The sequence below is a fragment of the Pogona vitticeps genome, chromosome 3 (genome assembly GCF_051106095.1).
Source record: "Pogona vitticeps strain Pit_001003342236 chromosome 3, PviZW2.1, whole genome shotgun sequence".
NCBI lineage: Eukaryota > Metazoa > Chordata > Lepidosauria > Squamata > Agamidae > Pogona > Pogona vitticeps.
The window spans coordinates 247663566-247678127 of NC_135785.1; the positions used below are offsets into that span (position 1 = coordinate 247663566).

General features: G+C 42.5%; 1 protein-coding gene across 2 annotated transcripts in view; it reads left to right on the forward strand.

Moving 5' to 3' along the window:
* Positions 1 to 14562, forward strand: part of PDGFD (platelet derived growth factor D) — a 181087-nt gene that overhangs the window by 151759 nt on the left and 14766 nt on the right. For both annotated transcript variants that reach the window (XM_072993640.2, XM_020815095.3), the window contains exon 5: positions 1670 to 1868. In XM_072993640.2, the coding sequence (XP_072849741.2) occupies positions 1670 to 1868 (199 nt within the window). The remainder of the gene's footprint in view (positions 1 to 1669; positions 1869 to 14562) is intronic.

The window sequence follows — 14562 nt, forward strand, 5'->3', positions numbered from 1 at the left end:
TCTGTCACTCTCATCACCTCTATCCAGATCCTGCTGCAAAGCTCAGTCATGTGGCAGATTAATGGCCCCACTTTCTTAAATCTCTACTGTCCTTTCCAGTGTCTAGCAGGAGGCCTGAACTCTTAAAAGCCCTCTGTAGCCTAGTCTCCTCTTACTTCTAAACTTTTACATACCTATACATCCTTGCCTGTGGTGTGCACTCCCGCTGACTCTCGGCTGCCTTGAGGTTGCTTAGGCCCAAATTAGATGATACAATGAACATGTCATTAGGAGTGGGGGTCCATTAAATTGTGAAAGACATTTATTTACTATTTATTTATTGAAAATATTTTTTTTACCCTGCCTTTCTCCTCAAAGACATCTGCGACTTTTCCTTATTTTGCATTTGGAAAATAACTTGGATACTGTTTTGTGATGGGCCACTAGGAGCTCAGCACAGCCTTCATTCCAAACCACTTCCCTATGTGCATGGAAGGAAGATGTCATAAGATCAGGAAATACACGTTTCCATTACCATGTGATTTCTTTCACAAACAATGGCACCTTTTCTTCTTTGCTAGCTGTTATGATTGGAACAATTCTATGAGACCAATCCTCTTATTTCAGGGGTTTTTTTTTCTTTAACACTTTCCTTCTGTGGGAAGTTTCTGACATATAGTCCCCATATACTGCTATAATTAAGCCCAACAATATGCGACTCAAATGACCATATATTTTTACTCCTGTTTCTCTCTGCCTCCATTGCCTGCTCTTTCCTCTGTTGTGTCTTCCTTGCTGAATTTTACATTTGAGTGTCCCATGTTTCAAGGGGCACCCAAGAGTAAAATTCAACAAAGAAGACATTGACTAGGTAAAGTATCACACAAATTGCTGCCACCGTATAAATAACTCCTGATTTCATAAATCATCAACAGCTTGGTTGTGTGGGTTTATGTCTCTGCGCACAGGATATGTCTTCACCCGAGCCAGGTCAAGTTTTAGGCAGAGTGAAGTAATCCGGGAAAGGGTGACCGCAAGTGATTCTTTTCAGCCATCTCTCCCACAAATCCTTGGCCCTCATGACACTAGAAACTAGGCATTCTTAAAATAACCAAGAAAGAAGAGTGCCGTGGTGGGAGCAGTTTAAAGCCTGATGTTGTATTCCTTTTCTTCCTTTCTCCCTCCTTTTCAAGAGTGCCAATATCAGAGTACCAAAGAGGTATGCGGGAGGTGTGGTGATGTGGGCAGTGACATAGGCAACATTTCCCTGCCCAACTCAGAAGTAGGAAAGGTGGCACCATCTCTGGTGTACATGTATACCCTTCAGGTGTACCTATATTACTCAGTTATTACAGTTTGACTCACTTTACTTGATATGGCACCATCCTATGTTATCCTGGGATTTGTAGTTTGGTGGCGTATTTTGAATTCTGCATTAGAGAACTCTACTGCACTTTCTCATGTATAGCAGAGAACCCTAAGGAGGTCACCAAACTATAACCGCAGAAACCTGTATCATGGAGCCAACATTATTCATGTGCAATCAAACTGCTATAAATGAATAGACACACTTACACCATTGCTGCCACAGTCTTGTATGAATGGATTCTCTGGAAACATTGTCTTTGGCTTGTTTGTTGTTCTGCACACAATGTTTTTCAAAATACACTGCACTGTATGTCACTCTTAGGGCGTTTCCTATCACTCTTCATCAGTGACTGACCCTACTCTTATTGCGGAAGCTCTGGATCAAACTGTGGCGGAGTTTGATACGGTGGAGGAATTGCTCAAGCACTTCAACCCAGATTCATGGCAGGAAGATCTCGAAAATCTGTACATAGAAAATGCCCCGCCCCGAGGGAGGAGTTTCTATGAAAGAAAGTCAAAAGGTAGGATGTACCTTCTTGCCGCTGGCCTTGTTTAATACTGGCATGTGTAACTTTCCAATTGTGTTTGGCTGCTGAGATTTTTAGAAGGGTAGCCGATCAATGGAACAACAACAATGGAGTGCATCAGTGATAGTGTTGTGTCTGTTGATTGATTGATTGTTTGATTGATTACATTTGTATCCCACTCATCTAGTCACAGCACTCTTCTGGGTGGCCTACAGCAATAATAAAAGTAGCGGTAACTCTCCCACACGTAAACACATTAAAAAACAATGGAAAGGATACAGTGGTGCCCCCGCATAGCGACAATAATCCGTTCTGAAAAAATCGTCGCTATCCGGATTCGTCGCTATGCAGGACTAAAAACCCCATAGGAATGCATTAAAACACGTTTAATGCGTTCCTATGGGGAAAAACTCACCACTATGGGGAAAATCCTCCATCTGGCCGCTATTTTTGTTGCCCGGTAAGCGAGGGCAGGGCACGAAAACACTGTAGGCGGTCATTTTCTTCACCCGGCGGCCATTTTGGAACCGCCAATCAGCTGTTTTTAAAATATCGCAATGCAAAGATCAGTAAGCAAAACGCTTACCAATCATCGCAATGTGATGTTTTCCCATTAGAAACATCGCAATGCGATCGAAAAAATGATCGCAAAAAATGTGTTGCTATGCGGATTCGTCGTTAAACGGTGCGCTCGCTATGCGGGGCACCACTGTATCTAGGCAACAGCAAACATAGCTCTAATTGAAACACTAGGGTCTGTGAAAGTATCAAAGAGGAAAGATATTACCAAAAGCCTTTTTGAAAAGATCAGCCTTCATATGTTTCGTGAAAGTCAGAAGGGAGGGACCCTGGTGGACATCAACAAGTCCTGTGTTCCATGTCATTGCGGCCATCACTAAGCCCGGTTCCTAGTGGAAGATTTCTGGGGCTTTCTGGGATGATAAGTCACAGCCACAAAGTGGCCACCCTATTATTTTCTTGTTGTTCTTCACTTGAATGGCTGCTTTGGTTTATTATAAAAATATAAAGTTTAAAGAAAGTATGACTCTCTAACATCTTTGGAAATTCTTAACAGTTGCACTATTCCCTGTCTGAGAATTTAACTCAACCAAATTCAGTGCCAACATAGAAACAGAGAGGAGAGTGCCCATTTACTCTGTGTCCCTACCAAAGTAGTCCTGATGTATTAGCCACTTTGTGCATAAGGCTTTAAAAAAGCCAAGCATAGTGTGCTGCTTATATACCACCCCATAGTGCTTAAAGCATTCTCCGTGCAGTTTAGAAGTTACTTATGCAGGCTACACATTGCTTCCCCTTCCCCCAATGAGCTGGGTACTCATTTTGCCAACCTTAGAAGGATGGAAAGCTGATTGAACCTCAGGTTATGAACACAGTTTTGGCTGCAGTTTAACCACTGCATCACAAGATAAAGGTTCAGTGTCTTTTGATGTCAATTAAAATGCATAACCACCTAGGCTACATAATGAAAACTGGTGAGATGTTTGCAGCCTGTAAAACCACCTGCTCTGACAGGTGCTGAGGCCAGCTGTTCCTTTAAGTGCAATGTAATAAAAGTGATTATCCAGCAATTATCATGCAACAGGCTAGCTAAGATGGTGGCAGAGAGACAAGGAGAGGTGGAGTTGATAATAGCAGTTAGGATGTCCATAGCTTGCATGCAATAAGTGGCTTTTAAACAAAGCCCCAAATCACTTCTCCGTCAGAGAAACTATCGTAGGTCTCCAGATTTGATCTGGTAATTTATTCATAATGGCAGCGGAAGGCAGCTGGCTAGCTTGAATGACACTTTAGTTTAATGGACAAACTGAAAAGAAAAAGACATTCTTCAACTCTGTGTGCACAAAGTCCCTTATGATCGCAATTTGAGGAGTTTTGCTGTTAAGGAAACCCAAAATTAAGAAAAATTTAACCTGGTAATCACTGCAATCCTTAATACAGTTACTTGAGAGACTCACACTGCTTTTACCACAAAGTACTTCCCAACAGGGATGTGGTGGCACTGTGGGTTAAACTGCTGAAGCCTCTGTGCTGCAAGGTCAGAAGACCAGCAGTCGTAAGACTGAATCCACGTGACAGAGTGAGCTCCTGTAGCTTGTCCCAGCTCCTGCCAACCTAGCAGTTTGAAAGCATGCAAATGCAAATACAGTGGTGCCTCGCATAGCGAGGTTAATCCGTTCCGGATTAACCTTCGCTATAGCGAAACATTGCTGAACGGGACAGGGAAAGCCATTGGAACGCATTAAACATCGTTTAATGCGTTCCAAAAGGCTCCTTTACTCACCGTTCAGCGAGGTTTCCTATGGCTGGCAGCCATTTTCACGTCCTCGTTAAGCGAGGGGAGGGCGCGAAAACGCTGCGCGTGGCCATTTTGGGGCTTCCGGCGGCCATTTTGTCCGCCAAACAGCTGATCGTCGGAGCTTCGTTTTGCGAAGATCGGTAAGCGAAACGCTTACCGATCTTCGCAAAGCGAATTCTCCCTATCTAAAGCTCATTGAGCGATCGCATTAGCGATTAAAAAAATGGATCGCTATGCGATTTCGTCGTTATACGGTGCGCTCGTTAAGCGAGGCACCACTGTAGATAAATAGGTACCACCTCGGTGGGAAGGTCTAGTTGCGCTGGCCATGTAACCACGGAAACAGTCTTTGGACAAACGCTGCTTCTATGGCTTGGAAGCGGGAATATGCACTGCACCCTAGAGTCGGACACAACTAGACTAAATGTCAAGGGGAACCTTTACCTTTATCTTACTTCCCAACAAGGTGTGTTTAGAACTGCATTTGCAATTTGGGGAAATTTGATATGTATAAAAAAGAATTTGGTGAACCACACCTTAGTACAAGGTCAAAGAATTTACTTTCGTATTGCCAAAACCAGATGAAGACTAATTTCATAATGGCTTTTAAAGAGTATAATACATTGCTATTCAATAATAATAATCATTTGCCATTAAGTTAGTTCTGACTTATGGTGACTCTTCTCTGGGTTTTCTAGGTATGCAATACACAGAAGTGGTTTTCCATTCCCTTCTTCTGGAGGTATCTTGAGACTATGCAGATTGCCCAAAGCCACACAGATGAGTTCTTCTCATAGGAGGCAGAGAAGGAAATTGAACTCCCAACCCATAGCCGGACACTTAAACCGCTGAGCTATCCAGTTGTGCTACCAGGATTGAATAAAGCTAGATATCTAAACCACTGAGCAATCCAGACAAATATCTGTATTAGTAAACTGTCCATTTCCACTTTTTAAAATCTTGTATACTTAATAAGGAACTCATTCTCTGAATACAATATCTATAGGTAGCCAGCACATTGCCACATCACTGCCTGGCAAACTCAGATTGCAATCCAGTCAGTGTATTTTGGTATCTGAGACAGAAAATTGTGCAAGTAGGAAATTTTGCATTGTCTCCTTAACCATAGTAACTACAACAACCAACAATAACAACTTGCTGCCCTTTGTTGCTAACAATTTGCACTCAGAATGAGCCGTACAAGAGAACTGCCACATTCTGGACCAGCAAAATCTCCTACTTCTCTGCGAGCTGAGCAAGGCTACAGCCTTCTCCTTTTTTTTTTTTAAGATGATAGAGTAGTAAAGATGTGGTGAGGCCTAGGGGCTGGGTCTTTATGGTTTAAATGAGCGTGTCCCAGGACCCTGGGCCCTTTTCCCTAGGAAGCTGGGCTGAGGCTAAAGGCCAGATATGTTTGCATGGACATTTTGCTGAGGAGTTTTTTTTCCTGGGCTTCCTTTTGGTCCCCACCCCCACCCCATGGCCTGGGAGGTGGGGCCTGGGGGATGGGGCTTCATGCTTTAAATGAGCGTGTCCCAGGACCAGAAATTCTCAAATTCTCTGATTCTATATCTGGCCCTAATATGGTGAATAGGAAAGCCAATTAGATTTGCATAAGCCTGGGAGGCAGGAAAGTTTTAAGGGTCAGATCATACTTCCACGCTATTAAAGAGCAGGCCAGGTAGGTGGAACTCGTCAGCCATGGAAGGCAGCCCATCTAGGAGAAGGAAAACTCCGATTTCAAACCTCCACTGCCTTGTGGCTATATCCACTCATGGAAAAGGCTTCGGGAGTTAACCTCGAGGCAAAATCCGGAGCTGGAGTCCCAAAGGCAGTTCGTGCCGTTCTTCCAACTCCTGCGATGTTGCTGGAACCAGTTGTATTGGCTCTTGCCTTTCCATTGGACCATTTCAGCAACGTGGAGAGGGGGGATTTGCTGGTTGGGTAGCAGCCTATCCTCCATATTACTTCACCCAGGCTTTATGCTCTGGAGAGGACACTCCTCGATTCAGAGCATGTTAACATAGTCTCTCGAGACTGAAAGATGCCTATGAAGGTAGCCAAAACGCCACCATCCCCACACCAACTGATTGGAGGCTCCCATAGTTTTGCATAAGTAGAAAATAACTTTATTTTTAAAATCTGAGGGTAGACCCAAAAAGACCTTCTATAATAGTGAGAAAAGGGGAAGCTGAGAAAAGAATGTGATCCTGGGGTTTTGGGGGGAGGAGGTATTAATATCCTGTTCCAGATTCTCCTATCTTCTTCCATTGTAACAGAGATTTAAAAATAATAATAATAAAAACAACAAGCCTTGTCAAATGTGCCCATGCATCAGACAGGCAGGGTGTATAATGTGGATGAACAGACAGCTATTGTAGGCTACAAAAAAAAAAACAGCAGCAGCTCCACTACAGTTTTTTTGAATTCAGGGAAATGCAGTTGAAATGCAGTTAATGTGGATGCAGTAATATAACCACTGTTCTGTCTCTGCTGTTGCTCTTGATATTTCCAGAAGGAGCCGCAAAGAATACCAAAGCAAACAAACAAACATTTGCATTTTGTACAGGAGACCAAAAGTAGAGAAGTAAGTGTTCTGGTAAAAATAAAGGGCAGAGAAATTTAAAAGGAGAGAGAGAGAGAGAGAGAGAAGGCTAACGTCACACTAAAGTCAAACAGAGGGATTTCAGATTGAACTTTTGTAGATCAAAATCCACTTCTAGGGCAGATGAAAGTTAATTTCATATTGGCTTTTTAAAGTATACTACATTGCTATCCAAACCTATCTCTGTGCCAATGAGCTCTGTCTGTTTCCAGTTTTTGAAAATCTCATATACTAATAGTGAATTCATTCTCCGAGTGCTCCGAGTGTTATCTGCTTTCAAGTCGGAACTCTCTTAAGCGACCCTAATGGGATTTTCAAGATAAATGAGATATTTATTAAGTGGCTTTACCAGTTACACACCCCCAGTGAATTTCCATGGCTAGCAGGAATTTGAACCCAGGTCTCCTAGTCTGTCATTCTATCCACTAGGCCAGTGGACTTCAACTCCCAGAAATCCTGGGCAGCAGAGGTGATGGTGAAGGCTTCTGGGAGTTGTAGTCCAAGAACATCTGGAGGCCCAGGGGACCACTGCACTATGCCACACTGGGTATGCAGACTTTATCTATAGGTAGCTAAAATGTCACCATCCGCACACAAGCTAGTTGGACACACTCAAAGTTTTGCACTTCTGAAGTGGATTCTGATCCACGAAAGCTCACACTAAAATCAATGTGTTCATCTTTAAGGTACCGCAGTATTTTGAACCCCCTTCCATTTTTTATTTTTATCAACCTGCTGATACAGACTAACATAACTCGTACTACTACTTTGGAAATTGCTACAACAGAAAAACATAGTCCACCATGCCACCCTGAAAGCATCAGATCTTACCTGGTTTTGGAAGCTAAACAGGGTCTGGCTTGGTATTTATGTGGGCAGAAGATCACCAAGGAATACCAACAATCTCCAGATGGAGCTAAGGAAGAATCTTGCCTGAAACCCTAGAAAGCTGGTGATAGCCAGAATTAATAATATTGGGCCAGGCTGAAGAATGATGTAAGATCACTTCCTATGCTTTTCTGGGTGCCACAGTTGGCTTGTAGAGTGTACTGTTATGTTGTAGAATCCTAGTCTCAGTGAAAGAGAGTCTGCTTGATGAGAATAATGGGATGGGTTACAGGAGCAGGTGACTTCCAAGACACCGTGCTCATGCATCGATGAACAAATGTGGATGAATGAGCCATTACAAGTCACACACTACAGACTGAACATTCAGATGGCCTGAAAGGTACTTCTTTTCAATGGGGTACATTGACAAGGAAAATGAATTGAAGTACATACTTTTGTGAATCAGCCCATAGTAATCAGATCTAGTCCTGTGAATCCCAAAGTGATTCATTGACAACTGTGATTTATAATTGTTACACAACCCCAGTTCACCTGTTTGTTCTTCCACAAAACCTAGGCTCACTTTTCTGCTGCCACCAGAGGATTTATTCCTCACTCTATCAAATATGACTCTTAAATCAATGTTATTCAATAAAACAATGTCTGTTAAGTGTTGTGTAGAGCTGTTTGGGGTTTCTACGGTATGTGTATTGTGTGGTGTCACATTGCTACTGACTTATGATTACCATATCAATTAATGATTTTGTCAATAACAACCCTCCTCAAGTTGTCATTTTTTTTTCCTTTTTAAAAGAGATGTTATGTATGCTGCCAAATATCACACAACAGCTTAACCCACAGTGACAGGCAAGTGTGTGTGTGTGTTTGCTAGTACAGACTGTTTCACACACAAAACCTTTGCACAAGCAAAGGAGAAAAACAAGCAAGCCTGTTTTTCTCCAAGCATTCGGTGATGTGAATTTCGTTGTATGTGTATATACTTACAATGACAATAAATTATTATTATTATTATTATGAGAAGTTAACAAAGAATCTTGCAGAGCCATGGACTTAAGCTGTAGAACTTAACAGAGAGCTCATTAGGAGCTTTTGGATCCTTGGGCAACTGTCCCCATGTAGTGAACCACTGCATTGGTGGTGGCAGCTTTCTAAATCAAGTACCTGCACAGCCTGCACTGACTCAGTCCATTCATGTTTTCCACTGAATGATTCTGGGCAGAAAGGAGTATGAAGAGCTTCCTGATGCAGCAGAATCTGTTCAAATCATCTTCCTTTACTTTAGAATGTCCCTGCATTTTTGCCTATAGTTCATTTGCTCCTTAAATACTTCCTCCATGTTTGCCTTTCTTCCATGAAATGTTTTTTGGCATAGACTCCTATCTTGCTCCTCCTGGATTGTTCACCAGCTTTGACTTTAATCCAGTCTGCGTTCAGATTAACTCTGTTGTCTGTGCCTGAATATGGTGTACAGTGGTGCCTCGCAAGACAATGTTAATTCGTTCTGCGAAAAAGACTGTCTTGCGAAAACATCGTCTTGTGAAACGAGGTTCCCCATTGGAATGCATTGAAATCTATTTAATGCATTCCAATGGGGAAAAATCGTTGTCTTGTAAAAATCGTCCATAGGAAACCATCGTCTTGCGAAGTGCAACAGCGATCGCAAAAACTTATCATCTTGCGGATTAATCGTCCCGTGAGGCAATCATCTTGTGAGGCACCACTGTATTAGCTTTCCCTAAAGATTTGTAACGTTTCTTAATACTGTTGATATCTTTAGGCATATAGTTGCACACACACATGTACTGTATGTTACTGATTTGATTTGTATCCAGCTTCCTCCTAGAAACTGAAACCCAAGATGATTTACAGCAGTATTTTAAAAAATAAAATACAAATAAAATGCACTATAAATATTAACACATGATTAAATTGGTTGTCATATTAAAACAGAAAGCAGTAAAAACCATTAAAAAACCTTTCAATTAAAAATTACAATTACAAAGTGCAGCACCCCCTTAAAAGCTCCTGTCCTAAAAGATCTCCATTAACATTTATTTTTACTGTTCACTGCAGAGAGAAAGGAAGAGGGGAAAGGAGTAAAAACCAAAGCTTCTTCAGAGTGGGTCTGTGGAAGAATTATCCTTTAAACCAGTGGTCCCCAACCTTGGGCCTCCAGATATTTTTGGACTACAACTCCCAGAAGCCTTCACCACCACCTCTGCTGGCCAGGATTTCTGGGAGTTGAAGTCCAAGACCATCTGGAGGCCCAAGGTTGGAGTCCACTGGCCTAGTGGATAAAATGACAGACGAGGAGACCTGGGTTCAAATCCCTGCTAGCCATGGAAATTCACTGGGGTGTGTAACTGGTAAAGCCACTCCACTGCTTTAAACTATCCAGTTGTCTGTTCACAAGTAAACCTTACAGATCATATCCTATTCAGCAAAGGTGAAGGAAAATAACATAAGCTTCTCTCTTGCTGGCTTCCCTCAGTATGTCTGGTCTCACACTAGTTGTGAGATCAGTCACCTGACCAATTATTGATTTCAAAATGGTGGGGGCCTGCCAGAGTGAGGGAAAAACCCCATGTTGTGCAATGGCCTTTCTACTCTGAACAAAAGATTGGCTTAGGTCAGTGGTTTCCTGTCTTGGGCTCCCAGATGTTCTTGGACTACTACCCAGAAGCCTTCACCACTAGCTGTGCTGCCCAGGGTTTCTCGGAATTGTAGTCCAATAACATCTAAGGACCCAAGGTTGGGAACCATTGGCCTAAGTGACTGAATGCTTGGAGAAAGACAGGCTTGCTTGTGCAAAGGTTTTGTGTGTGAAACAGTCTGTACTTCCAAACACACACACACACACTTGCCTGTCACTGTGGGTTAAGCTGTTGTATGATATTTGGCAGCATACATAACATCTCTTTTAAAAAGGAAAAAAAAAGACAAGGGAGGTCTGTGATGCAGATTCCCTGGCTCCTTTCCCTTCATTTCAGCAGAATGACCCCCTTTATGACAGCAGTAATTTCATCCTGCGTAGATGAGTTGACCTTTCTTCTTTGAGGTAATTGGCATGCCAGCTCCTATGAGCCACCATTCCCTTGTCATATGGACAATTACGATTCTACTGAAAAGCTCAGCCTTCGTGATCATTCTCTTCGGGAATCAACTTCTGTGTCAGAGAAACTTCACCTAGGATTTGCAATACAACATAACCCAAGCTTGCACACACCCACCTACACACCAACACATATTTTCCTGGCAGCCAGGAAGAAAAAATTGAGACTATGTCATAATGAAAACAAGAACTTATTTTCTGAAAAAATATATAATGTGCTGTCAAGTGGATTCTGACTTAAAGGTAAAGGTTCCCCTTGACAATTTTTGTCCAGTCGTGTTCGACTCTAGGGGACGGTGCTCATCCCCGTTTCCAAGCCATAGAGCTAGCGTTTTGTCCGAAGACAATCTTCTGTGGTCACATGGCCAGTGCGACTTAGACACGGAACGCTGTTACCTTCCCACCGAGGTGGTCCCTATTTATCTACTCGCATTTGCATGCTTTCGAACCGCTAGGTTGGCAGGAGCTGGGACAAGTGATGGGTGCTCACTCCGTCACATGGATTCGATTTTACGACTGCTTGGTCTTCTGACCCTGCAGCACAGGCTTCTGCAGTTTAGCCCACAGCGCCACCACGTCCCTGGATTCTGACTTAGGGTGAACTTGTTCAGGGGTTTCCAGGTAGAGAATACTCAGAAGCTGTTTCCCATTCCCTTCTTTTGGGGGCACCCTGGAACTGTGCAACTGGCCCAAGGCCACCCAGGCTTGCTCCATCACAGGAAGCACAGGGAGGAATTGAACTCCCCACCTCTAGTTCTGTAGCCAGATACCTAAACCACATTTATTTTTAACAATTTTGAGAAAGGCCACCGCTTGCATGGAATACACTCCTGCAACTTTGTTCCACCTCAGTGCAAAATATGTCAAGTATCTAAAATCCAAACTTTCTTGGAAAACTTTCAGAAATAACTAACTTTTTCCCCCTAAGCTTGGAAAGGCATATCCCATTCTGTGGTACCATCAGAGCATGCTAGAGCAGAATGCAAAACTAGTTTAACCAAGAGGTTGAAGGGTGTGTATGTTTCTCCATTGCATGTGTTGTACCTACTCACACCATTGCATTAAGTCCAAAACAGCTCTTCAGAATATTTTGGCACAGAGGGAGTATAACCACATCCAAGCAGTTCTTGCTTCTGTCTTCTCCCAGTGAATATAGTACAGATAATATGCTCATCCACTACCATTGAGTAATTTTATGAGGGGAATTTCTGATTGGGTTTGTGGGCAGCATCTGTATATTTAAACTCCTGTTTTAAAAAGCCAAGAATTTCAATTCTTTAAAAAAAAATCAGTTTTTTAATTAAATATTGTGGGATATTGTGCTTCTGTACCCATGATTCAAAAAGCCAGCAAAATGGTCCAATATTGCTACAAAATATCATGCCCACATTGCCAGCAGGAAAAAGGATGCCAAGGTTTACATAGCAAAGGCCTCCTGGAATAGCTTAAAATACAGATGGAGTTGGGTGTCATCAGTACACTGGTGGTACCAGACCACAAAATTCTAGATAGCCTCTTTTAATAATCATGGAGCCCTGAGACACTCCACAGGTGTTGAAGGTGCTGAACAAGAGTCCCCCAGCATCACTACCATTCACAACGTGACAACATATAAGCACAGAAAATTTTGGAAGTTGTAGTCTAAAAAATGAACAACCGCTAACTTTCCCAGTCTCTGGCCCCAGACCCAAGGCATTTTACAGTCTAGAAATGATGTAAGTTAGAGATGGTCTTTTCCTATATCTGTTTTCATCTTTCCTACATGTTCTTCTGCAATGTGTGTCTTCAGTTTGTGATGTGAACATTTCAGCTACCCAGAGCAGGGACTTCACAATAACAGGTGTGCTAAAATTTGGAGTTATGCTCCTTGAAAAATCAGGGGTGATTCTTCAATTCACTGTTTTTCTAAGGGACTGAAGTCCCACTTACTGTGGTTGGCAGCTAGTGGTTAGTTTATTGGCAGGCTGTTTGATTTGTATTTCCAATAACGAAAGGAGCATTTTATTAAGGGGTGTGAAAAGACCCGTCAGAGTACCCAATGGTACCATCTATCCACTCTTGCAAACAGAATGACAGACTAGGACTCAAGAGACCAGGGTTCAGATCCACACTTGACCATGGAAACTCATTGATGGGAGTGGAAATGGTAAACCACTTCATAAATATCTCACTTACCTTGAAAGGCCTTATTAGGGTCACTATAAATTAGTTCTAACTTTATGGCACATAACTAACTGAGAGACCCTTCAACCTGATCTGTGCCTGAATAAAGAGCACATAGAGCAAGGCCAACTTGCCCTATGCCTTTTTGGTGACGCTCTGACACAGTCCTTGCCTTAGTCCCTGAAGGCATTTGTGGCTTTCTGCGGAGATCCCATTCCTACAAATGGGGAAACAGAAATGATAAGGCCGGCTGATCAATTGGAAGGTAGAGGTAGGACAGGACACCAGTAGCATCCAGTAGCACTTGTCCTTTGTTTTGTTCTTATTTTTCCTCTCTCTTTTTCACAGCTGCCTAGAGAAAGATCCAGTTCCTTCCTAGGACTGTCACTGTTCAGTGAGTAGGTGAGGGACTTCAAAGGGGCAATGGGCATGTTCCCCTTTGATTCCTTCTTAAAAGGGCAATGTAGAGAGCCTTCTCTTCTTTCATGTTGCCCATTCTCTTCGCCCCCATTTTTTCCATGTCTTGGAACCGAATCTGTAGCTTTGGGTACAAGACCTTATTGATGCAATAAGAGATTTTGCTGCAGGACACACACACACACACACACACACACACACACACACACACACACACACACACACACACACACACACACACACACACACACACACACACACACACACACACACACACACACATTTCTGAGGTAAAATGTGTAATCTTCCTCATCTTCTTGAGTTTTTCTTGTGGCTCAATGGTTAAACTGCAGTACTGCATTCAAACGTCTGCCCATGACATGAGATTAATCCCAACAGGCTCAGGTAGATGGCTCAAAGTTGACTCTGCCTTCCATCTTTCCAAGGTGGCTGGGGGGCAGTGCATAGCATGCATAATGAAAGTGTAAACCGCCAAGAGAGTGCTTTACAGTTTCTTTCTCTTTTCCAAATTCTAATAATGAAATATGAATGCCAATTTTAACACAAGGGATCGGCTGGAAAGTTGCTTTCACTCTCTTAGTAAAAAGCATTTCATTGTTAGGCCCCTTGTTACCCAGGAAACATGCAAATGCCCCTGATTTGGTTTGTGTTTACATATTTATCCAAAGGTGGTGTATGTGCCTAATTATATTTTTTTATTTCTTTTTTTAAGTGAGTTGCTTGACTTTTAACAGATAAGAGCTTTTTGAACTGCTGGATAGCTCAGTGGTTTAGGCCTGCGTTGAGCAGGAGGTTGGACTTGATGGCCTTGTAGGTCTCTTCCAACTTCACTTTTTTATGATTTCTATGAGGTAAATAAAGTTTTCTTTTCCTTCTGGATCAGTAGTTCCCAAACTTTCTTGTGCTCCGTGGTGCACAGGCTGTGTGCATGCTGGAATGGCTGCTGCGCCACAATTAGCAAGAGAGGGATTATAAGAGGGAGACACTTTGGAAAACCCTTTTTTTGTGAAGAGAATTAGCTTGAACGGTCAGGCTTGAGAGGCAGGAGATTGGAAGAGTGACAACAAAGCACAAAATTTCATCTGTTAGGATGAGATAATCAATAGTTTTCTATTTTCACTCTTTCCTATGTACACTAGGGTGACTTTGCCTTCAATGCTTGAGCGCACCAGTATCTCTCATTGATTTTGTGGTTATTCTAAAG